A 23884-nucleotide genomic window follows, 5' to 3' on the forward strand; every position below is an offset into this window, starting at 1 on the left:
GGCAGGGAAAATGGCGTCACCCGGTCTGCAGTGTGGGAACTCTGTTCTCTCCAATCAGCAATCGCGCACCCATCCTCTGTCTTCAGCTTTCGTCCACTCCCCGCTTTTTCACTGTCCGTGACCAAGCCCCAGGCAGTACCTCTCTCCTGAGTTTTGTCTCAGATGCGGCTGTTTTCCCCGGCCCCTTACTTCCGAAGGACTGCGGCTTTGACCCGTCCCGCCCTCTGTGGGAGGGTCTCACCGAGCAATGGCTGGAATGCCGGCTGCACCCAGGAGCACCTGCTGGACCCTGCTACTGCCGGTGCCCCGAGACTGTGGCCAGGTGCCAGCCCCAGAAAAAGTTCGCGAGCTGGTGTAGCAGCAGCTTTTCAGGGATTATGGAGAATCACAACACACATCTGGCACCAGGCTTCACCCTTAACGACCTTGCCCCAGCACTAGCGAATGTGGCCGCCTTCTGGGGTCTGCTGGGACCAGGTGGCTTCAACAGCCTCCACCAAACGTGCTTCCAGCAGTGGAGCCGCTTTTCCCCGTGTGGCCCGAGAACCTCCCGGACCCCACTCTGTTCCTGGGGATTCGCCCTTCCCACCAGAGCATCGCCAGGTATCGAGCTGCAGAGTTGCAGACTTTGCGCTTCCCTTGTTTACAGTTTTAATGGAATTTAAACCCTCTCCTTTTCTCTCTTTTTAGTTTAGGCCCTGTGGCTGTTTCCAGTTTTCCACTTGCTCTCCAGCTGCTTTTGGGGAGGGGTGATTTTCCCGTATTCTCTCCCCCCCCCCCCCCCCCCCCCACCAGCCCGGCCTTTCTCCGCTTGCAAAGGCGGTTCCCTGCCCACCGCTGGCTTCTCTCCTCCCAAGTTCACCTCTCTGTGCCACATATCTGCCAAATTCTGTGGTTCAGGTTGTGCAGATTGTTGTGTTAATCCTCCAATCAGTTTTCTAGGTGTGTATGATGGTTTAGTGTTGGTCTGGCTGGATTTCATGGACGTGAGACACACAAGAAACTTCCATGCTGTTCTGCCATCTTGGCTCCTCCAAAAAAATTACCTTCTAAATCACTAGTCTTCTCCTTTCTTTGGCTTTATTTAGTCTATTCTTTCAACAGCTGAAGTTGCCATTGCTAAAATTTTCCAGTATCTCTTTGTTCACATTGATCTTCTTTGTCGTATGTTTGCTTAATACCTTTCTGCACTCATTGCAAAGCAGAACTTTCCCTCCTTTATTTTTTTGGCAATTCTAAACATATTTAAATATCTTTTAAGTTTGCTACATTATTTCTCTTGGGTGGATTTCTTTCTTTTGATTTATTTACCGACTGTCCTTCATAATTTTCCATTTCTTTTTTTTGCTTTTTAATGTTAGTTTTTTAGTTCATATTTTATAGCTATTTTAGACTCATGTATACTGTTCTTTGTCATGTGGTTTGGATGGTTTTCCAGAATGATTCACTCCTTACCCATTGCCATCATCCAGTCGTGATACACTATTGAAAAAGAGAGGACAGTTGTTCCCAAATTGAAATACTTCCTTATCAGTTGATAAATAGTTGCTTTTTTGAGATTTCTAAAGAATATCTCCCTCCTTTTGAATGTTGATCCTCTCTAAAAACCCCAGGACCTGTCCACACTAAGTGGTTAAAGGACCACTAGGAGGTCTCTAGCACACTGCTCCAGTGTAAAAGCAGCGTCCTTTCTGATTAGGAGGTGCATTTTTATATTACTCTGCCCCCACCCAAACCTTAACTTTGGGAGGTGGAAGGCTTTTCTCCCATGTGGGAAGTGCTATCCCTGATACCACACCCACTGTGGTAGAAGCCACCTCCTATTCCCATTTTTTTATTTGTTTTGGCCACCCTATTTCCTCACATCATCACAGGACATTGGCACGTTGCCTATTGTGCCATAAACTATAGGGGGAATATACCAGCCTTAGTTCAAAGCCAGGAGCTCATGAGTAGCTGTAGCCACTCACTCATTCATGAAGCTTATTACTGGCCTCTTGACATTTACAGGATAAATTTAGCTTCTTTTCCGAAACAGGCTTACAGATTTTTTAAGCTTGGACTACCACAGCTCAAATCAAATTCCAGTATCTACTTGTAGATTATGCTATCTCAACCCCCTACCCACCACTACAGGTTCTTTCTGTATTTAGTCCATTGACTTCTTTTTTCACTTGAGATGTAATTTACATACAACATTATATTCGCTCAGGTGTACAACATAATGATTTGATATTTGCATGTATTGAGAAATGATCACCACAGTAAGTCTAGTTAACATCAGTTACCACATATAGTTACAAAATTTTTTCTTGTGATGAGACCTTTAAAGACCTACTCCCTTAGCAACTTTCAAATATGCAGTAAAGTATTATTAACTGTAGTTATCATGCTGTACATTACAACCTCATGACTCCCTTATTTTATAACTGGAAATTTATACCTTTTGACAACCTTCACCCATTTGGCCCACTTCCTGCCTCTGGCAAACACCCATTCACATTTTTCAATGTTTTTTTTTTTTTAATTTTTTAATGTTTATTTATTTTTGAGACAGAGAGACAGAGCATGAGCAGGGAAGGGGCAGACACAGAGAGAGAGGGAGACCCAGAATCCGAAGCAGGCTCCAGGCTCTGAGCTGTCAGTGCAGAGTCCAATGTGGGGCTCGAACCCATGAACTAACTGCAAGATTATGACCTAAGCCAAAGTCAGATGCTTAACCGTCTGAACCACCCATGAGCCCCTCCATGGCTTTTGATCATGAAATTCTAGCCTCTCCTAAAATCTCCAGTGACACTTCCCCTATTGCAATAGCATATTTAGACTCACTGTGTAGAAGGAAGTATTTAGCCATGTATGTAGAGGGTATATTTATCTTTCAAATCTGTTTTACAAATTGTAATTTTAATGGATCGAATCATTTACTAGTACTTGGGTGTACTCCTATGTGATTTAGATAACTCTGTACCCCCCCTGATTTTTCAGTATGTCAGGTTTGATTTCTTTGCATATTTGATTTTTCTGGAACTTGGCCACATTTATTTCCCAGGATTACCAGTTCCTAAATCTTCAAAAGTCCTGAGTTACTTCTGTGTTTAAAGATTAGCTTGTTCTCAGAATTGATGAGACCAGGAATAAGATGCTTTGAATATTTAAGGATCTCAACTATACTAGAGCAGTACATACATTCTGGCAGTGAACGTCAAAAGCATATTGTGCTGAGAGTTTCAAAAGCCACATATTTGTGCATGATCTTTTGAAGTCTACAACATATTTGACATTGGGCTATATTTAACCACTGTTTATATTGTGCATGTAGCAATATAGGTGAGCTATTGAGCTGGTATAAGATACCTCAAATAAACGTCTTTTTAAGTGATCTTCGATATAGATGGAATCAAATTTGACATGTTACAAAGAAAGTAGGCCAATTAGTGATAAAGCTTAATAGCTTAAGGGAGGGAGCCAGAACATTTACTTACACTTGACAGAATGAAGAGGAAAGCAAAACATAATCTTAGCAAAGCCTTTATTTATTTTTTTAAAGAAATTAGATCTTCCTTTTACAAAAATAACTTTTAAAATTCTGAGCTTCCTGAATGAGGTAAATTTTATCATGGTTTTGATGGATACAAAATCACCAATTTCTTTTTATCTGTACAGTTTGTCCCAACACTCAATAAAACAGATGTACTATAATGTACTATTTTGTATCTTTATTTTTTAATTAATATTATGAAAATTTTCCCTCTCTCCCTATTGTCATCCTTCTCTCCTATTTTCTTACATGCTATTTAGAAACACTCCTTTACAATACATATATTTTCAACCTCTCTTTTCCAGCAAGATGGTGGATTAAGGTAAAAAAAAAATGATACCTACAAATGCCTACATAAAGAAATAAAAATCTTCGGGGGGTGCCCAGGTGGTTCAGTCAGTTAAACATCTGACTTCAGTTCAGGTCATGATCTTGCAGTTTGTGAGTTCGAGTTCCACGTCGGGCTCTGTGCTGACAGCTAAGGGCCTGGAGCCTGCTTGGGATTCTGTGTCTCCTCTCTCTGCCCCTCCCCTGCTTGCTCTCTCTCTCTCTCAAAAATAAATAAACATTTAAAAAAAGGGAAAAATAAAAATATTCAGAATCCAGAAATGAGGAGGGAACTGAAAGTCAGGATGTTGTAACTCTAAGCTGAGGCTGTAACTTCCTTAGGGAAGGCTTATCAGTCTTATGAAAATAGAGTATTTTGTTTTAACATAGATAGGACAAATGAGGAAAGGGAGAGCTCCAGCCTTAGGTAAAGGCATGACTTTCCAGAGTTTAGATTTTTTTTAAAAAGGTGAATAAGAAAATCTGCTTTAGAATCTTAGGTTATAAGGCTAGCTTTTCTATGCTTAGTGTCTGGGTGAAAAAAAAAAACAAATCTTCCTGGAGAAATGAAAACCTTTGGACTGAGACTTATGTAGGTTTGAGATCTGATTTTAAAGGACCTATGGGTTCCTGGATGGCATATTTATTTGGGATCACTGACAGAAGAAAATTCTATATTACATTGAAAACACATTCTTTCAATACAGGATTGCCTTGGGGAAAGGGGTTTGGAGGAAAAGAAAACCCTGATAAGGATAGGCTGATAATAAAAGTGTCCTCAAACACAAGAATATACAAAAAATAGGCAGAAATCACAATGATAAAAAATGAATCGAGTGTCAAAAACTTAATAGAAAAATAATCTATAAGTAATTTACCATGCATATGTTTACAATGATTAAAGATAGAAAAGATCAACTCCTAAAAAAGGAATTACCCTATATATTTGTCAATGTTAATAATCAATGCTAGTTACAACATCAGAGTAGCACGTAGGAAGTAATCAATGCTAGCTCTAATATCACACAACCCCCAAATCACACACCAAAGGGTATTTCTCATTTATACTAGAGTATGATCAGGAGTTTAGTAGTGGCTTTGTATGTGCTATATGAGGATTCTTGGCTCCCTTCATCTTGTGGCATTACCATTTTCTAAGATCTTCCCTGAAGGATTGAGTCATGCTGACAAGTATCTCACAGGATGTTTTATGAGCCTCAAGGTAGGATACAACACGTTTCCCCCACGTGTCATTGTCCAAAACACCACCACAAAGTACCAGCCAAATTGCAAAGTAGTATGGGAAACGTAGGAAATGGAAAACAGGACTGGTGAGCCATCTGCTCAATCTTCTCCTTTTCTATTTATTCTTCTGGATCTCCCTCTGAGTACTTCTGTCTCCTTCTTGGACTTTTGAGAACCCTTGGGGATTACATTGAGGCCACCCAGATAATCCAGGATAATCTCCCAACTCAAATACTGTAAGTTATTTGCATACCTCTTTTGCCATGGAAGGTAATATATTCACCATTCTGGTGATCATGGTGTGGATATATTGATGGGGGCGGATTATTCTGTCTACCACACTCATTGACTGCTTTCCTCAGTTTTCTTCCTACTCTTTCAGACTTTTAACATGGAGTATCAGGGCAGGTATACAACTGTCGACGTTAGAATATTGAAATATTTTCATTTGATTGTTGAATAGCCTTAACAATAACCTTACCAAAACCCCTGAGCCCCAGATATTTCTGCCTCCTTCCCTAGGTCCCTGACCTACCCTGAGAACCCTACTACATCCCTGACCCCACTAGTTAGGTGAATAAGATCTGGCATAACTGGAACTGGAGGCTTTGAGGATTGACATGCTCATTCCTTACCAGTTGTTGGGTGTTTTGAATAGCATTCTTGGGAGTGCCTTTCCTTAGGTATGTAATTTTCTTGGTGATTTAATCCAGTCTTAAGACTCTAAATATCATCTAAATGCTGATGACTCAGATTTTCACTAATTCTATCTCCTAAAGCCTCAGAATCCTACATCTAACTGACTACTCAACATGTCCACAAACGTGTGGCAAACATTTAGAACGCAACTCATTCAGAAGTGAAATGCTGCTTTGTTCCTTACCTCAGTTTTGCCCCATCCCACAGTCTTCTATCTTGCAGCAAATATCAATTCAATCTATTGGCTCTCTCTTAAAAACAGGGGATTATTTCCTACCTCCTCTACTGTTAGCATTCTGGTCCAAGTCACCATTAGCTCTCACATGGTATTTTAGTGCCTTCTAATTCTCTCTTTTGTTTCCTTTGACCTTTTCTCGACACTGCAGCAAGAATGAATATAAAAATCCATGCTTGAAACTCTCCTTTGGCTTTTCCCACCCCACTTAGGCAAACCCAGTCCTTCCTTTAGCTGAGATCACCGGTATACTCTCTACATTCCAGACACCTCTCTGAAGCGATCTCCTTTTACTGCCCCTCAGCCACACTGATATTTTTCTTCTTCACAGAAGCCAGGACACTCTCCGCATGTAGAAAACTCTTTCTTGCTCTTCGTACTTGCCGTGTTCCTGTATCCGGAACAGTCTTTCCACGGATCCACACAGCTTAATTTTTTAGTTTCTTTCACTATTTACTTAAATATGGTCCTATTATGGACCACTTTCCTTAACCACTGTGTTAAAAATTCTGTACCTTAACTCTTTAGTTTCCCCTTCCTATTTTATATTTACCCCCAGCATTTTCCCCTTTTGAATGTACTATATATTTTACTTAATTTATGCTGTGTTTTTGTGTCTCCACCCACTAGAGTAAGAACTCCCTAAGGGTAAAGATTTTAGTCTGCTTTGTTCACTGCTTATCCCAGGATTGAGAACAGGGTTCTAACCTCACTCACTTGTTAAAACTTGACAAATTATGGGGCGCCTGGGTGGCACAGTCGGTTAAGCGTCCGACTTCAGCCAGGTCACGATCTCGCGGTCCGTGAGTTCGAGCCCCGCATCAGGCTCTGGGCTGATGGCTCGGAGCCTGGAGCCTGTTTCCGATTCTGTGTCTCCCTCTCTCTCTGCCCCTCCTCCGTTCATGCTCTGTCTCTCTCTGTCCCAAAAATAAATAAAAAAACGTTGAAAAAAAAAAAAAACTTGACAAATTAAACAAGATGCGTATTTTAGATTTTAAAATTTACAATAATATAGAAAAAGTAAAAGTCAAGGTTTAGAGATTGGAAATTGTCATAGATTAATAACAAGAGTAAAAAAACAAGTCCAACTTCTCTGTAGCTAATTAGTCAAAATATATCACAAATTTTAATGATGCATATATTTAGGTACAGTAAGTCTTCTTATAAAAATCTATACTAATAAAAGAATTAATAATGTTTGCAAAGGGGCACCTGGGTGGCTCAGTCGGTTAAGCGTCCAACTCTAGATTTTGGCTCAGGCCACGGTCTCACGGTTTGTGAGGTCTAGCCCCGTGTTGGGCTCCATGCTGCTTTCCCTCTCTTTCTGCCCACCCCCCCCCCTCAAAAAATAAATAAATTTTAAGAAAAAAAAATAATGTCTGCAAGGATTTGGCAATAAGGATAACCCTACAGTCTCATTTATAATAGGGAACACAAAATTCAAATCAAAACTTTCAAATTTTTCGCTATAGGATCTTAATTAAATGAAAGGCTGTAAATTCATGTGATGGGATAGTTTGCAATCATTAAATTTGTATTTAGTTAAATTCTCATTGACATAGGAACTATTTGCAATATACTGGTAAGTGGGAAAAACAGTCTATAAAAAGAATAAGCTGAATGATGTTTTGAAGAAGAAATGCATATATTTTCCCACTAATTTGAAAGAATGGACAGTTGTCAACAATGTGGATTCTAGAATGGGGTGGGTATGTCTTTCCTACTTATCTAATTAAGAATTTTTTTCTTTTAAAATAATGATCACATAGCACTTTTATCCTGGGAAGCATCAAAATTATATCTGTGCTGATTTTCAAAAAGCTTTTAATATTATACGCATAAAGGATTTTCTTCAAGTGTGAACTGTATAGAAATATTCCCATTTATGGCATCTTATGTGTTGATAATGAATGTCTTGCATTAGTTAGTAGGGGCTAAAGCTCAAGATTTATTTGTGGAATAATCTCTTTGGGTATTTCAGTCTTTTGAACGTTAACATGTGGATGCCATCTGCCACAGGTAAGACTGTATCGAAAAATGTCATTAACATGGATGCTGACAAGATAATTAAATGTCTACCATGCAATTAATCCAATATTTTACCTTAGAGATTCAAATTAAAACTAACTCGCCTCCTTGCTCTGTCTCTAGTCAGTACCTTTTTGGCGGTAATGTGCAACCTGGCTCCGTTGAGCAGAAGAAGGGGAAGTTCCCGATCTGGCCAGAATGGAATGAAGCCGACATAAATGCAGAAAAGTGGGATGCAGGCAAAGGTGGAAAAGAAAAGGATAAAATGGGAAAAAGCCCTGTATTTGTAAGTCCATTTGAAGGTGACTAGATTTCATTTTAGTTTTAAATTTTGTCACGGAATAGGATCGCCTAACGTGGGAGTCCATTTTCTCCACAGCCTCCATTCAAAGGAGAGAAATCTTGTCTTTCTCCCTTTGTCTCCCTCCATCCTACCCACCTGTCTTTCCAAGCCTTAGACCTGAGTTTTGCTGATTGTATTTGAGTAAATGAAAGGAGAGACGTGATCAAAGAGTCACGGTGAAATAAAGGGGGAATCGATAGAACAGTTAGCTAGTGGATTTTGGACAGAGTGGGGAACCAGACAGTTAGAGACAGTGATTTAGAGGGGGTGTCTGGGTAGATTAAGTGATTGACACTTGATTTCAGCTCAGGTCATGATCTCACAGTACATGGGTTCGAGCCCCTCCTTGAGCTCTATGCTGCCAGCAGGGGGCCTGCTTGGGATTATCTCCCCCCCCCCCCTTCTCAAAATAAGTAAATAAACTTTAAAAAAAGAGTAGAGAGAGTGATTTAGACAATGAAATACCCCAGCAGACCTGTGAGCTGTTATCTGGAGATTATAGGAGACAATTTTTTTTAAGATGTTATATGAGATAACAGTTGAATCCCTCTTAATATTCTCTTCAAGATATTTGGGGAATGATCTCAGGTACTTTTCATATATCTGTGGCCATTCAGACATGATGTGTCCCTGGGACTGGAGCTGAGAATGGTGTTACTACCTTTTCCAATTATGTTATCTTAGGTTCTTCTGTCTATTTAAAAATGTTTATATCTAAAGACTTCTTTGTTGGGGGTATGGGTCTGGGTTGCATTTTAAATAGGACCCATGTATTTGGTGCAGCAATTCATTTAACAAAAATATTTATGGAACACAATCCAATTTCAAAGCAAAAACAAAATTGCCAGAATGACCACGTTGAACTCTGGTGTCTTTATTTGCACAGAGAACTCCAAAGTGGTGTTTATTAGCAATTATGTTTTATTCACAAAATGCGGAATTATAAGCTGCATTATTCATAACATTACTTTGTTTAAAAAAGATAGTAAATATAACGAATTGCTGATTCTCTTAGTACTTGAACAATTTCAAGTTCTAACTTGTGGCACTTTGAGATGCAAGGGACTTTGGAACTCTCTGGGTTCAAATGGAAACGTTCATATTCTACATATTTTTAACAGAAATTTACAACTAGTGGGGGTTGAATGTGAATTTACATTAGGAAGATAGATTGTACAAATCCTCAGTTAAGAATTTGAGCTCTAGAAAAGGTCTAAAAATGAGTCACTCCCAACAATAAGGAGGAGAAAAGTAGAAGTGACTGAAAACTCTGAACTAGGAAATAAGATCTAAACTATAACACGTTAGGGCCCTTGGAGTGCAAGTATGCCTTTATCAGATGACTATGAAAAAGTATTGCTGGTCTCTGGAAGGCCAGGCATCGAATTCTAGACATGTGTGCTGGTCACTGGATGCCCATTTCATTTGAAGGCAACATACAGAAATGGTGCTGGCTGAACATCAGACCACAAAATAGATACTGTCGCCCTTGGACTATGGAGCTACATAGAACTGCATAATTAGGGAAGCGCCAGCCCTCCTCCTGTGGTAAATAGGGGCTATTACAATGGAGTGTGATACTTCAGAACTTTAGCTAACACTCCCTTCTGCCTCTTCTGCCCTCACAAGGTAGAACAGCACCTCAAACCTTGGTTATTGCAACTGCGCAAAGGTACCATCTGGGGTATAATTTGCTTCCCACTCACAGTTCTGTTCTACGACTTCAGCATTCATGGCTTGGGAAGTGACAGTCCCTCTACAGAAGTGAGTGGTGGACACTCCAAGCATGGTGATTACATTTCTATGATACAGTAGCACAGTAGCTCTTAGCCATGATTTGCAACATCCATATTTTACCAGGATCAGTTACCATAAGCCTGGACCTATAGCAGGTATCCTTGGGATTTTATAGAAAGTCACTTCTTTAGATGTGAGGCTAGTGATCAGGAAATCAGCATCAGATAAGCTAACCCTTCCTTGTAATTCCAGATTTGGGTCTCTCTTCTTCAGCTAAGGGACAGCAATAAAAAGACATGGATGGTAAACCAAACTGAGACATATTTAATGAAGTATTGTAAAGTGGGTATAAGAAATACACCTAAGGCAAAGCGACGTGGAAAGAGTACCGTTAACTTAACATGGAGAAAAGGGAATCACAACAGATTATGATAAGATGGGCCCCCCTTTACCTTTTTATTTTCTCCTCAAAGAATTTTAATAATTCAAGACATGAAAATTAGAAGGCAAGCAGAAAGTAGTGACTTGGGGCTTATGTCAGTTTCTCTGGGCTCAGAGAGAGGATATTGTCTGGGGCTACAAAAACAGTTAACACTTGAAGCAGAATCCCAGAGGTAACTACAGAGACACAATCTGAAAATTTTGTATACAATTTTATGTCAAGACATTTACCCAAATCCTAAGCTATATGTGTGAAGACTTTGCTGCTGAGCAAATGAGTAAAACACAACAGCTCGGAAGCTAAATAAGAGAAACTATTTCATGATGCTATGGCAAGAGATTGGGACTAAGGGTATACCAAGGTGAAAGGACTCAGACACTCAGCCTTCCAGTTAGTCCCCCAACATGGCTGTAGCATTCTGTATTGAGTAAGGGTAAACCAGAACTACACCAAGCCGACCAAATCTTGAATCCCACTGTTGACAGGGTGAAGTTCATTTTGTACTTTGCCTGCTAGAAAGGAATAAAATCCTCCTCTGGAGGAAGACATCATTACCTAGAGTTTTGAAGAGGAACAGAACTAAGTGGCTGAAAAATGAGAGGAAAAATCAGACAATAAAAATCGATCCATGGGTGACTCTGATTGAAATTGTCAGATAGGGGAGTTCAAAGTAACTGAGTTCATATTTGTGAGGGAAAAAACAACATGAGGCAACCCTGGAAGTCTAGTGTGGCTCCTGGAAACTTCAGTCTGGTTTTCAGGGACTCATTCTTTGATCATTTTGACTAGATGTTGGGATTACCTTTGTCTTCATTCCAAGTATTCCAGTACCTTGAATATGTTCCAGATACACACAGACAATTACTGGGTTGAAATCCCAGATAATACCCTCAAATAGAGCCTATTTCTCAGGCCACAACAGCATTAGGATAAAAATATGAGTACCATAAAAATCACAAATGATATTTATTTGTCTCATCACTATTAACTCAGGTGAAATTTAGTTACCCCTTTTAACAATACAGTTTACCTTTATAGAGCATTGTTTTTGTACCCGCAGTACTTTTCAGTTTTGTAAGGACCACCCCAACAACCTAATTACCTTGTGAGCTGTAAGAACTTTTACACAGTAGCTACTTGAAGTCTCTAATTTACTATATTGCTAGCATTTGAGAGTAGAGATTTGTATGTCATTTTTCTTCCCGAGCTCACTAACTGACCCATTCTATGGGCTCAGAAACTAATAAATTAATTGCATTATTGGGCATTTATCTCAGAGAAATGGAAACTAATGTTCATACAAAAGCCTGTAAATTGTATGGAAAAATTTATATCAGCTTTATAAGTAATAACCCCAAATTGGAAACAGTTCAGATGTCCTTCAATGGACAGATGGTACACAAACAAACAAATATTTGTATCATGAAGTATTACTCAGCAATAAACAAGAACAAACTATTGATATATGCAATAGCTTGAATGAATTGAATCTCCAGGGAATTAGGCAGAGAGGGCAAAAAGCCAATCCACAGGTTACATACTATCTGATTTCATTCATATAACATTACTGAAATGATGAAATTAATGAAAAAGAGACCAGATTAATGATCTGGTGGTATTAAACAGGTGGTAAGGGCGTTGGAGGGTGGGTATGGCCATAAAAGAGCCTAGGATGGGTCCTTGTGCTGGTGGAATTGTTCTGTATCTTGAGTGCATCAATGTTATTATCATGGTTGTGATATTGCACTATAGTTTTAGAAGATTTTACCATCAGAGAGACTGGCTAAAGAGGACACAGGGACTCTCTTTATTATAATTTCACACCACTACATGTGAATCAATAATTATCTCAAAATAACAAGTTTAATTTTGAAAACTAATAAATGAAATTCAGATCAGAGGTATGAATTTCATTTACATACAATCATACTTTTTAAATCTTCTCCACTCAGGTTAAAAAAAGCACAATATTTTCAGTGCAAAATATGTCCGTATCTGTCCCATCCAAATTGTTTTCCTACCATACCAAATTCACATCCCAAAGCAGCTTATGCTTGTTTGGACTGCTTCCTCTGCAATAAAATGTTACTCAACAGTTAAGGTTTTGTTAATTAAATACAGCATTGTTAACTTCAGTCTTTACCAAGTATTCCATGAACTGCCTCTGAGAACATACAAATTGCTCTATAAATGCTTGTTTATTCATCAAATCTATGCACTTATTAATTTTTTTTTAAGATTGAGTTGCTTTTATTTTAATAAAACCATATGAAGAGAAAAACCCTCAATATATTTTTATATAGCATTTTTTTGAAGACCCTGAAGGAAAGATTGAATTGCCACCATCGTTGAAAATTTATTCCTGGAAGCGTCCACAGGATTTTTTATTTAATCGGGTAAGAAATATTTTTACTATTGAATAAAATACATACTAACTATGGGCTGTACTATCCTACTTATGGAAATTCTCATTTTTTAAAACACTGTAAATTTTCCCTATGGTATTTAGTAAGAAAAAGGAATTGCTTTTTGGCATTTAATAGAAAAAAATGATTATCAATATAGTTTACTATTTCTTGTACTGGTTTCCAAGAGAATATTGAAATTTTGTTTAGTCTTGAGTTTTCTCTACATGATGTCAAAGGATAGCCTAAAATGTGTGGGAAGCTATTGCTTAATTTTTTGACTAACTTTGCCTTTTCTGGTTCTTAGCCAGAACCTATGTGACATGAAATTCTGTTTACTCTAGTGTGTATTAGTGTTAATTTTCTAGTCCGAGAGGTTTGCCCTTGGTTACCTGTGTTCCAGGTATTCTTGAAGCATTTTCCAAGGGCCATCTTCATTTCTGGACCCCATGCTCAGCTACTTGAATCACATTGACTAGCACAGTACTCAAGAAACCATATTTTAATTTAATTTAATTTTCTTAAAGTTTGTTTATTCATTTTGAGAAAGAGAGAGAGGGGCAGAGAGAGAGAGAGAATCCCAAGCAGGCCTCACATTGACAGTGAGATGTGTGGCTTGAACTCATGAACTGTGAGATCATGTCCTGAGCAGAAATAGAGTCAGATGCTTAACTGACTGAGACACCTAGGCGCCCTGAGAAACCATCATTTTAAATGAAATCCAGTAGGCTAAAATAGTTATTTAGTGCTAGTCAAATGTTTGTAATGGAGCTGAATCTTCCATTTACTATGGAACCCACCCAATCTCAATTTCTACACAAAGTTATTTTATTCTTAAAAGTTTTAGCCTTAATAAGACTGCTACTAATGCAAGAAAATACAATTCAGCCACCATATTTCCAACTACCGTTACTATCTGAGAAAGATAATTCTAAATTCAGAGATATTTAGTAAAATGAGAAAATCATAAGATACACCTCTGTCCATCAGAATATTTATTGAATGTCTATTTGTAAGACATTTTAAATAAAATAAATCAAATGTACATGAACTATGCCTTTAAATAACTTATGCTGTTAGGTAATATTGATGTGAAGAATGTAAATTCTGTGGTGTTAATATAATGCACTTAATAGTAATGTATTATTAATAATATCCAGGCTCTGTGCAATGGAAGTGCAGAGTTTACTTTTCATGCAAATAAAGGATATTAATTCCATAAAGTGGGGGTATTTCAAATGTGAATAAGTAGAAGAGTTATATGCCATCTCTTTTTCTTTTTAGCATACCTTAGTTCTGAGAGATACACTTGTTTTATAAATAAATTCATCCATTGTTGTTGGTGGCACTTCTACCTGAACTTATAATGTTGACACCCATCTTCGCACCTCTGCTCTCCCTCTGTGCTCTTTCTCTTGATCCCGTGCACCTGCTCCTCTTGGGGTATGCACCAGAACAGCCACAACTGAAAGTCTTGCTAACTATGAAGTCTAAGAATAATGTTTTTTTCAAGTTTTAATGCCCAGGTCCATGGTGATATATACACTTTACATTGAAACTCATTAAATATGGGCATATATAAAGCTTGGACAAAAATTTAGCAAAACAGTAATGAACTTTCTTTTTTTAAAAATTTTTTAAATGTTTTATTTACTTTTGAGAGAGAGAGAGAGAGAGAGAGAGAGAGAGAGAGAGAGAATATGAGCAGGGGAGGGGCAGAGAGAGAGGGAGACAAAGAATCCGAAGCAGGCTCCAGGCTCTGAGCTGTCAGCACACAGCCTGATGTGAGGCTTGAACTCGTGAACCATGAGATCCTGACCTGAGCTGAAGTCGGATGCTTAACTGACTGAGCCACCCAGGTGCCCCAATAATGAATTATCTATATGAAATTTACTCTCTTCTACTCAAAGCAAGGGATGAAGTCACAGGACATGATTTAAGTCAGAGAGAAACTAAGTTATGAAAAAACTGAAAAGCCTGGATTTAAGATATTAGAACCAACATGGACTTTTTTCCAACTGAGAAGGTTAACAAGCCCTAACCACTAGGGGAGTCATCAGATCTGTTTATTTCTGAGAACCAGGTATTGATGGCCCAGGCTCTTGAGCATTGATTATATTGAAGAGGTGTAAGATGTCTGAAGATTTATTCTGTCTCTGGTATAGGTATAGGGAATAGAGACCTCTGTAGAGACCTCTGCCTTAATATTTGCTGTCTTTTACAACTGTCAGTGCCTACTTTCACTTGCTGGCAGGCAGCTGTTAAGTTTCACTCCTCCAATTTTAGGTATTCAATATTTATTTAATCTATTATTAATCGAAGTCAATGTACATTGGTACTTGCTGAAGAGTATGGACATTTTAGAAGTGTCACCTTGCAATTAATTAGCCAAACCAGAATTTAAAATATATTTTTTATGTAAAATATTTATATAATATGTATGTAACTTGCTATGTTCATAAATTATAAACATAACAGTCAGTTCAGGCCTTCAAGGTAGTTTTGAGTAAGTTTTTTCTCAGACATAAAAAAATATTTTGTTGAGTTTTCAAGGTGTTAATTGTCCATGTGATTGAGAGTAGTTGATGGCATTAGTTTCCATGATTTTACTAATCAAAAACACATTTATGTTAATTTGATATGTTGAGTATATGAGCTTGATATGAATTGTAACACATTTTTAAAAACTACTATAAATAATATTTTCCTTTATTATGTTTATTCATTAGCGCTCTAAGTATATAGAAGCATCTTTAGACATATACCAATAAAATAATGACCATTAGATGAACTTTTAAAAAGATAACAGGATTTGAAATTGGGCAAGATTTTAAAAAGCTGTCACAGTTAATATTTTTTTATCAAAGATGAAGATATTTTTCCTGCTATCGTGTTAACTAAGCTTCAGGTGTAACTTGAGAGGTTAACTTAAATTTTAGGCCACTTTTTAAACTGTCAGTTTATGTGTGTATGCATGCTGACTTTATCTGCATATATTATATCTTATAACATTCTTTTTTTATATGAAAAGACTCTATTTGATAGGCATTACAGTATTAAGTGAATGTCACGTATAGCTGTAAGAGGGTTATCTTATGGAATTATGTGCTTATTTTTTTCTTTTAATTTCTCTGGTTGTGAGAAACGAAATCAGGTTTGACTTGTTTATATCACATGAAACTATATTTCATTCAGCTACATTTCCTTTATTTTTCCTAAGCAGTAATATCTCCATATATATATATATATATATACATATATATATATATATATACATATATACATATATATATATATATACATATATATATTTTTTTAATTTCAGACTCCAGTAGTTGTGAAAAATGAAATCCTGTTTGACTTGTTTTCAGCAAATGAACATTTACTCCGCAGTGAGGTATGTAGGGAATTTCTAACTGAAGTCTGATTGCAGAATACCTTCCAGACCTGCTTAAAACAATTCCCAGACTGTCAATTTCAGTTATCTCTCGGTTACCTCTAAGTTTTGGAATTGCTCAGTATTTTATAAGCCAGACATTCAAAGAGGAAGAGAAGCCTCTTCAACTGAGTTTAATGAGCAAATGGTGGGGAAATGTTAGTAGTACAATTGCTGTGTCCCTATCCTCCTGCCCATAGACCTAGGGTAGCTGAGACTCACAATCTGCGCATTTTGCCTCTTGACCCGTGCCTAGTAATTGACATCAAGTTGCTGCCTGACTTGCTCTGCTCTGTGCTCAAGAGCAGGGTGTCCTGATATTGTTTGACTTGCTAACGCAGGGAAAATCTTACCTAAACACCCCCACCTCCACACCCTGGGTTTTATCCATCAGAAGCAAGCCTGTTCCACTCCCCTAAGGCGATTATATCAGAAACAGGGTGTTTTTTAAAAAAAATTATTTTCTCCTAAGACCCAGTCGAAATCAATTGTCATTATTGATTCAAACACTTTGTCTTTCTTATCTTAAATATCTTGACCAATATTAAAATCAAAACACTTATTTCTTCAACCAGGTTGTACTGATTAGCATAAAGTTACCTTTGAATGGTTTTATACCTTATATTTTAGTCTAACATATGCTTATTTTATAATCCAGAGCATGCATAGACTTTACCTTTTTATTTTTTGAGGGAAGAAAAGCACAAAATATTCTATATTAAAATTACCAGATATACAGAAAGATACTTGGTTTACCTTTTTCAACTTAACTAAACTAGAAGAAATGTCCTAGATAATGTAAATTAAGGCAAACCTAAATCTTATGAGGTTAGTCTCAAGTATTTAATCTTCTTATAAACCAGGCAGTTAAACATAAGATGAATATTTCCAAAAATCTAATATTACTGAGGGTAATAATGTCTTTACTTAACACCACTGTGACTCACAGATCCTTTTTTTTTTTTTTTGCATTGTTTCTTTTCCCTGTAAAATACTGAAAAATAGATAGTATAGTCTATGTTTTACAGACTGCATTACAGAAACTGCAGTTTAGAGACAGTGAAATGACATGCCCTAGAGCAGAAGGACCTGGAAGAAAATTCAAACCCTGGTCTCTGTTTCTGCCCCACTCCCCACTGCACCTTGCTGCCTGTTGAAAACTCTGCCCATGGGAGTTTTACTTAGATCACTTCTGCACCTGCAGACTGACACATGAAATACGAGACTTAGAGATTTAACTGTGTATGCAATTTTAATTCTTTCTCATCTCATTCATTGTCTAACTGATCCTATTGACATAAAAGAGATCATTTTCTTCTCAAACTTCTCAACACTTACAGAAGAGTAGCTTACTCATTTATGGAAAGTGAATTCCAGAATAAAATCACCACTACTCTCAGAAGCATTCACTCTGTCTCTCTCTCTCTCTCACTCTCACCCTGTCTCTCCCCTCTCTGTCTCTGTCTCTCTCTTTCTCTCTCTTTCACACACACACACACACACACACAACTGAAATGGAGGTCAATCTCAAATCACTGACAGTTTACTCTGGAAGATAGCTCTTAGCTAAGAGTATGTTTAATGTTAAGCCTTTTTAGCTTGTATTGTGACTCTGCCTCCCAACAACAAAGGCAAGAACAGTGACTTTATTTATAAGTTAGAAATCAAAATGTGGAACACATTACATGTAGAACTTAATATTACTACTGGAAGTAGATTTTCGATTGGTTTCCCCCCTAAATTATAGTACCAACAACTGAAAAGCAACTGATTAACACTAGTGGCTTTTGTTTCTAGCTGATGAGATGGATTATCAGTGAAATCTATGCAGTGTGGAAGATATTCAATGGAGGCATTTTGAACAATTATTTCAAAGGGACCACAGGGGAGCCTCCTTGTCTTGCCTGGAAGCCCTGGGAACATATCTACTCTCTGTGCAAGGCTGTGAAAGGTCACATGCCCTTATTCAATAGCTACGGAAAGTATGTTGTGAAACTTTACTGGATGGTAAGTAAGTTCGTGTTCACGTGCATTAAAAATTGTCTTTCATATTGAAATATATTTGTTTTACATGCTGTTACCCAGGCTGATACAAGGTCATGCATTTATATAGGATATCAATTGTGCACTTAATGGGAAGAAATGTCCTGCATATGTAATTTGGGATCGATAAGAAGCATCGTTGTTAGTCCTGTGACACCAGTCCCATGTGCTTTTTAAACTGTTGCTGCTTGGCACAAGGAGGGGTGGTCCTCTGCTATCTCTGCCCTCTCGGGGAGGTGGGTAGACAGATGGACGCACAGGGCTCTCTTCCTTCTTCCCTTCTCTCTGATGTGGTATGCAGTCTTGAGCAAAGAGAGTGCTTGAGCATATGGTCCATTCCTTCTCTCCTGCTGAGAGGCCCGGTCCCACCCAATCTTTTTCCTAAGCTTGGGATTTGTACTCATGTTAACAAATCTTACCTTGACACAAAAAGTTTTTGCTCCTGCCCGAAAGGAAGCAAATGGGATAGCAGAAATAGAGAATGAAAAACACCCCGTTTATATGGCAGAGTAGGCTTACACCACATGTAACACTAGATTATGAAATCCCTTTGAGTTTTTGTGGATGGAATGCTCTGTCTAAAGGCCCATACTCACAGGCAGAGCCAGCTACATGATTTGCAGAGCCCCTTGGTCAAAAATGATTGGGAATTTCAATATGGTGATAGCAGCACTTGAAAAAAAAAATGGCACCCCTCTAAGGGTGAGGTTCCTTGTGACTGTACAGGTCATATACCCATGAACCTGGTCCTGGTCACTTAGGAAGAATGTTCTTGAATATTTGAGGAAGCGGGAAGTATGAAAAGTTAACCAGCCCAGTCTGTATTTCTAAAGAACATGACTTTCCCCTCAGTAAGCCAGAACCATCTACCCTTCCTGGGGTGGAGAATGCTGAAAGGCATTAGGAATTAATAAGATCATGGGGCGCCTGGGTGGCTTAGTCAGTTAAGCTGCTGACTCGGCTCAGGTCACTATCTCAGGGGTCTCGAGTTCAAGTCCCACTTGTGGCTCTTTGCTGTCAGCACAGAGCCTGCTTCTGATCCTCTGTCTCCCTCTCTCTCTGCCCCTCCCCTGCTCTCTCTCAAAAATAAAATGAGACTTTTTTTTTTTAAAGGAATTAGTGAGATTGTTACAGCAGGGACATAAAAGTAAAGAAGGTAATATTAGCCCCTCATATCTAAAATAGGATTTTTGGTGTTTTGATATTCACAGCAAGGTGAGAGACTTTGAAAGTCAAAACTTTGTGAAGAGAGAAAATGACTTCCTAAATGCCTTTATCTTCCTTATTTACCAGTCAGGAGGCAGATTTGGGGGACAAGACTCTGAAGTTTTAACGTACACCGAAGAATGACAGTAAGGATACACCATGGATAGGGCTGAGGGATTATAGACAGAAGGTAAACATGGGAAGAATGACAAGGTCAAATGCCCGGTATTGGCTCCCCTCTCCCCACTTTCCACACATTTACTTAAACTGAGGTGGGAGGGAGTTCAAAATTATTAAGAATTATGGGGCGCCTTGGTGGCCCTGTCAGTTGAGTATCCGACTCTTGATTCTGGCTCAGGTCATGATCTCACAGTTTGTGAGCTCAAGCCAGGCATCAGGTTCTGCTCTGGCAGTGCAAAGCCTGCTTGGGATTCTCTCTCACCCTCTCTCTCTGCCCCTCTTGTGCTCACACACTCTCTCTCTCTGAAAATAAATAAACTTCAAAACGGTTATTAAGAATTGCAAAGGAGCATCAGCAGAATAGTAAACCAACCCTGTTAGTTTCTTTCTCTCTGCTTCGTGACATCCTTCCTTCTTTGGGAATTTCCTTCTATGTGAATTTGCAACATTTATTAACACTACATTCCGTTTTACAGTAAAACTGTGACTTATTTCTCTTTAACTGTACTGATACCTCATAGGTGCAAACCCACCTGTATTCAGAATTAAAACAAAAAACAAAAAACAAAAAAACGTAGTCCAACTTGGAAGTTTCAGTCTGATCCAATCATTTGAGCAGGCTAGACAAGGTAGCCCTTGAGGGAAGAGGGGTGTGGTGTCCAGTGGCTTCTTCTGGTTCCTCAGTGGTCTCATCTGACGAATGGCTTGCAGGGCTGTTGCCAAACTGTTGAGCCCTGAGATACAACTTTTTCCACATGAATTATTTTTGTAGGCAGTTTGTTGGCACTTGTCGCGGACATGCAAGGCCATGTTCTCCCTCTGAGGCTGAGAGAAAGCTTTACTGGCTCTCAGCATTTCTAGATCCATTCACCTGGCCCCATGGACCCTTCAGGGTCCCTTGCACACAGAGGCAAAGAGACCACATCCCTCAAGAGAATAGACATCAAATATGTCATGGAATGAATACAGGTAAAGAGAAAATGTGGTAATCGTGTAGAAGAAACTAGCAAAAGTCCTGACAAATGGTAGATTTGCAACACTATTGCTATTCTTCTTTCTTTCATGTATTCCTTCCTTCCCTCTTTCCCACCCCTACCACCTTCCACCACGAAAGCCAGAGGAACAGATCCTTCCTCTTTCCGCCTCTCGCTAGAGCCAGGGGGAAAGCATGTGATCAGCTTACCGGGTGCTCACTTGCCCAACAACCGCTCTTATGTGAGGATGTGAGGGTGGAGAGGATGTACATAGATGGTGGCAATGCTGTGTCCCATGCTCCTGCAGCGCGGCCTGGCTGTGCATCTTTTGCCCAAACTTGCTTCGTTCCTGCCAAGGTCTGATGTGCAGTCCTCTAGTGTCCCATCAAATCTGTGCATCTCTTACATACTTCTTGAATTGCCCGTATTTGCCTATTTATAAAACAGGTTATTCAAAGTTTTGTCACAGAGCTCTAAGTATTCTTTTATTTGTGCAGATAATCACAAATGTGGGGGTAGAGGAAGTGCTTTGAAATTTGTCTTTTAACTTTGTGTCTTCTACCCAATGGAGGCTTGTAATTTTTATGTAGTTGATTATGTCATTATTTTTATTAACTAACTCTAGGATGTTTATGTTATTTAATGTAAGATATCATTATCTCAAGAACATTAAAAAAAAACATTATCTAGCATCTTGGGCTTTTTTTTTTTTTTTAATTTGGGTCTTTGATTTGTTTATCTACAGTGAGAAATGAAGACCTGGTTTCCTTTTTGTCCTAAAATTTCAGTGAATTTCCCCAGGATTACATATTGAATGTTGTACTTTTTATCCACTAATTTTATTTTGTTTATTTAAAGAAAATTGTTAATGTTTATTTATTTTTGAGAGAGACAGAGACACAATGCGAGCAGGGGAGGGGCAGAGAGAGAGGGAGACACAGAACCTGAAGCAGGCTCCAGGCTCTGAGCTGTCAGCACAGAGCCCGATGCAGAACCCATGAACTGTGAGATCATGAACTGAGCCGAAGTTGGATGCTCAACCAACTGAGCCTCCCAGGTGCCTCTTATCCACGAATTTTGAAAACTACTTTGATTACACACTGCATTCCAATGTGGACTTGTGTTTGTTTTTGGACTCCATTTTCTCCTGCTATTTTTCTTGTCCTTTTTAAAATACCATATCACTTTAATTGTTATGGATTTACAGTATGATTTGATTTTTTAGAATAAGATCCACCTAATATTCTTCTGCTTCATTATTTTCTTGGCATGCATGCTTTTTAAATAAACACTTTAATTGGTATTTATCTTTGAACACATATTTATAATTATGTATCCTTTATTCTATATATAAAAGGGTTTAGTCCTCATCATCCTGCTACAGCTTGTCTTCTGTTGATTATTGTACTTTCATTCATCTTTCATTCAATCGGAATGTGCATTCCAAATTTATGTTCACTTAGAATATACATGTTATATATTTTGGGTAACTTTAAATATTGTGGTCTATTTTCCTTTATATATGATTGCTATATGAATGATAATTTGCTTACATATGGAATACTTGGATAATACTTTTTTTGTTTGTTTGTTTTAGAACACAATAGCCAATGCCTGAGTATCTTCTAGTTTCAGTGTTAAAGACACTTGTTCTGAAGCTTTCACTCTCCACTGTATCTGAAACCCTCGCACTTTATCTCACCTGCTTTTGCTTCATTTTTCCCCATAGCACTGTGTATGGAACATCCAATGCCCTATCCTCGTAGTAAATTCATTACTATGTGTAACAAATATATAAGAAGCTGTTACCGTCTAGATGCTTTCTATTCAGGGATTTTGCTTAAATATATATATTTTATATTCATATATTGATCCAACCTAGTTTTTCAAATTGTTGAGGTATAAATGACACACAGTGTTTACATTAGTTTCAGGTTTATAACATAGTGATTTGATAAGTTTGCACATTATGCTGTGCTCACCACAAGTGTAACTACTGTCTGTCACCATCTAACACCATGACGATACCTTTGACGATATTCCCTGTGCTGTATCTTTTATCCCCATAACTTATTCATTCATAACTAGAAAACTGTATCTCCCACTCCCCTTCACTCATTTTGCCCATTTTCTCCCCCTCCCCTCCAGCAACCACCAGTTCTCTGTATTTATGGGTGTGTTTTTTTCTTTTTCTTTTTTTGTTTATTCATTTGTTTTTTAGATTCCACATATAAGTGAGATCATATGGTATTTGTCTTTCTCTGACTGACTTATTTCACTTAGCATAATACCCTCTAGATCCATCCATGTTGTCACAAATGGCAAGATCTCATTCATTTTTATGGCCAAAAAATATTCCATCACACACACACACACACACACACACACACACACACACTCACCCCCCCCCCCACACACACACACACATGCACACTATATCTTTATCTCTTCATATATCCATGGTCAGTTGGGCTGCTTCTATATCTTGGCTATTGTAAATAATGCTGCAGTAAGCATTGGGGTGCACATATCTTCTCAAATTAGTGTTTTTGTTTTCTTTGGGTAAATACCCAGTAGTAGAATTATTGGATCCTGTGGTATTTCTGTTTTTAATTTTTTGTGGAACTTTCATACTATTTTCCACACTGGCAGCACCAATTTATATTCCCACCAACAGTGCATAAGGGTTCTCATCCTCACCAACATTTATTATTTCTTGTCTTTTTATTCTAGCCATTGTGACAGGTGTAAAGTGATATCTCATTGTGACTTTGGTTTGCATTTCCCTAATGATTAGTGATGTTGAGCTTATTTTCATGTGTCTGTTGGCCATTTGTATATCTTCTTTGGAGAAATGTCTGTTTAGATCCTCTGTTCATTTTTTAATTGGATTATTTGTGGGGTTTCTGGGTTTTAAGTTGTATAAATTCTTTATATATTTTAGATATGATATATTTTGTATACCTTATTAGGTATATAATTTATGAGTATTTTCTCCCATTCATTATGTTACCTTTTTTTTTACGGCTTCCTCAGCTGTTTCAAA

The 23884-nt window shown here is 38.1% G+C and overlaps 1 protein-coding gene across 2 annotated transcripts in view; it reads left to right on the plus strand.

Moving 5' to 3' along the window:
- Nucleotides 1-23884, plus strand: part of ADGB (androglobin) — a 161898-nt gene that overhangs the window by 22147 nt on the left and 115867 nt on the right. For both annotated transcript variants that reach the window (XM_049654490.1, XM_049654491.1), the window contains exons 2-5: nucleotides 8196-8358; nucleotides 12898-12990; nucleotides 16325-16396; nucleotides 18233-18442. In XM_049654490.1, the coding sequence (XP_049510447.1) occupies nucleotides 8196-8358; nucleotides 12898-12990; nucleotides 16325-16396; nucleotides 18233-18442 (538 nt within the window). The remainder of the gene's footprint in view (nucleotides 1-8195; nucleotides 8359-12897; nucleotides 12991-16324; nucleotides 16397-18232; nucleotides 18443-23884) is intronic.

This window comes from Panthera uncia (genome assembly GCF_023721935.1).
Source record: "Panthera uncia isolate 11264 chromosome B2 unlocalized genomic scaffold, Puncia_PCG_1.0 HiC_scaffold_24, whole genome shotgun sequence".
NCBI classification, from domain to species: domain Eukaryota; kingdom Metazoa; phylum Chordata; class Mammalia; order Carnivora; family Felidae; genus Panthera; species Panthera uncia.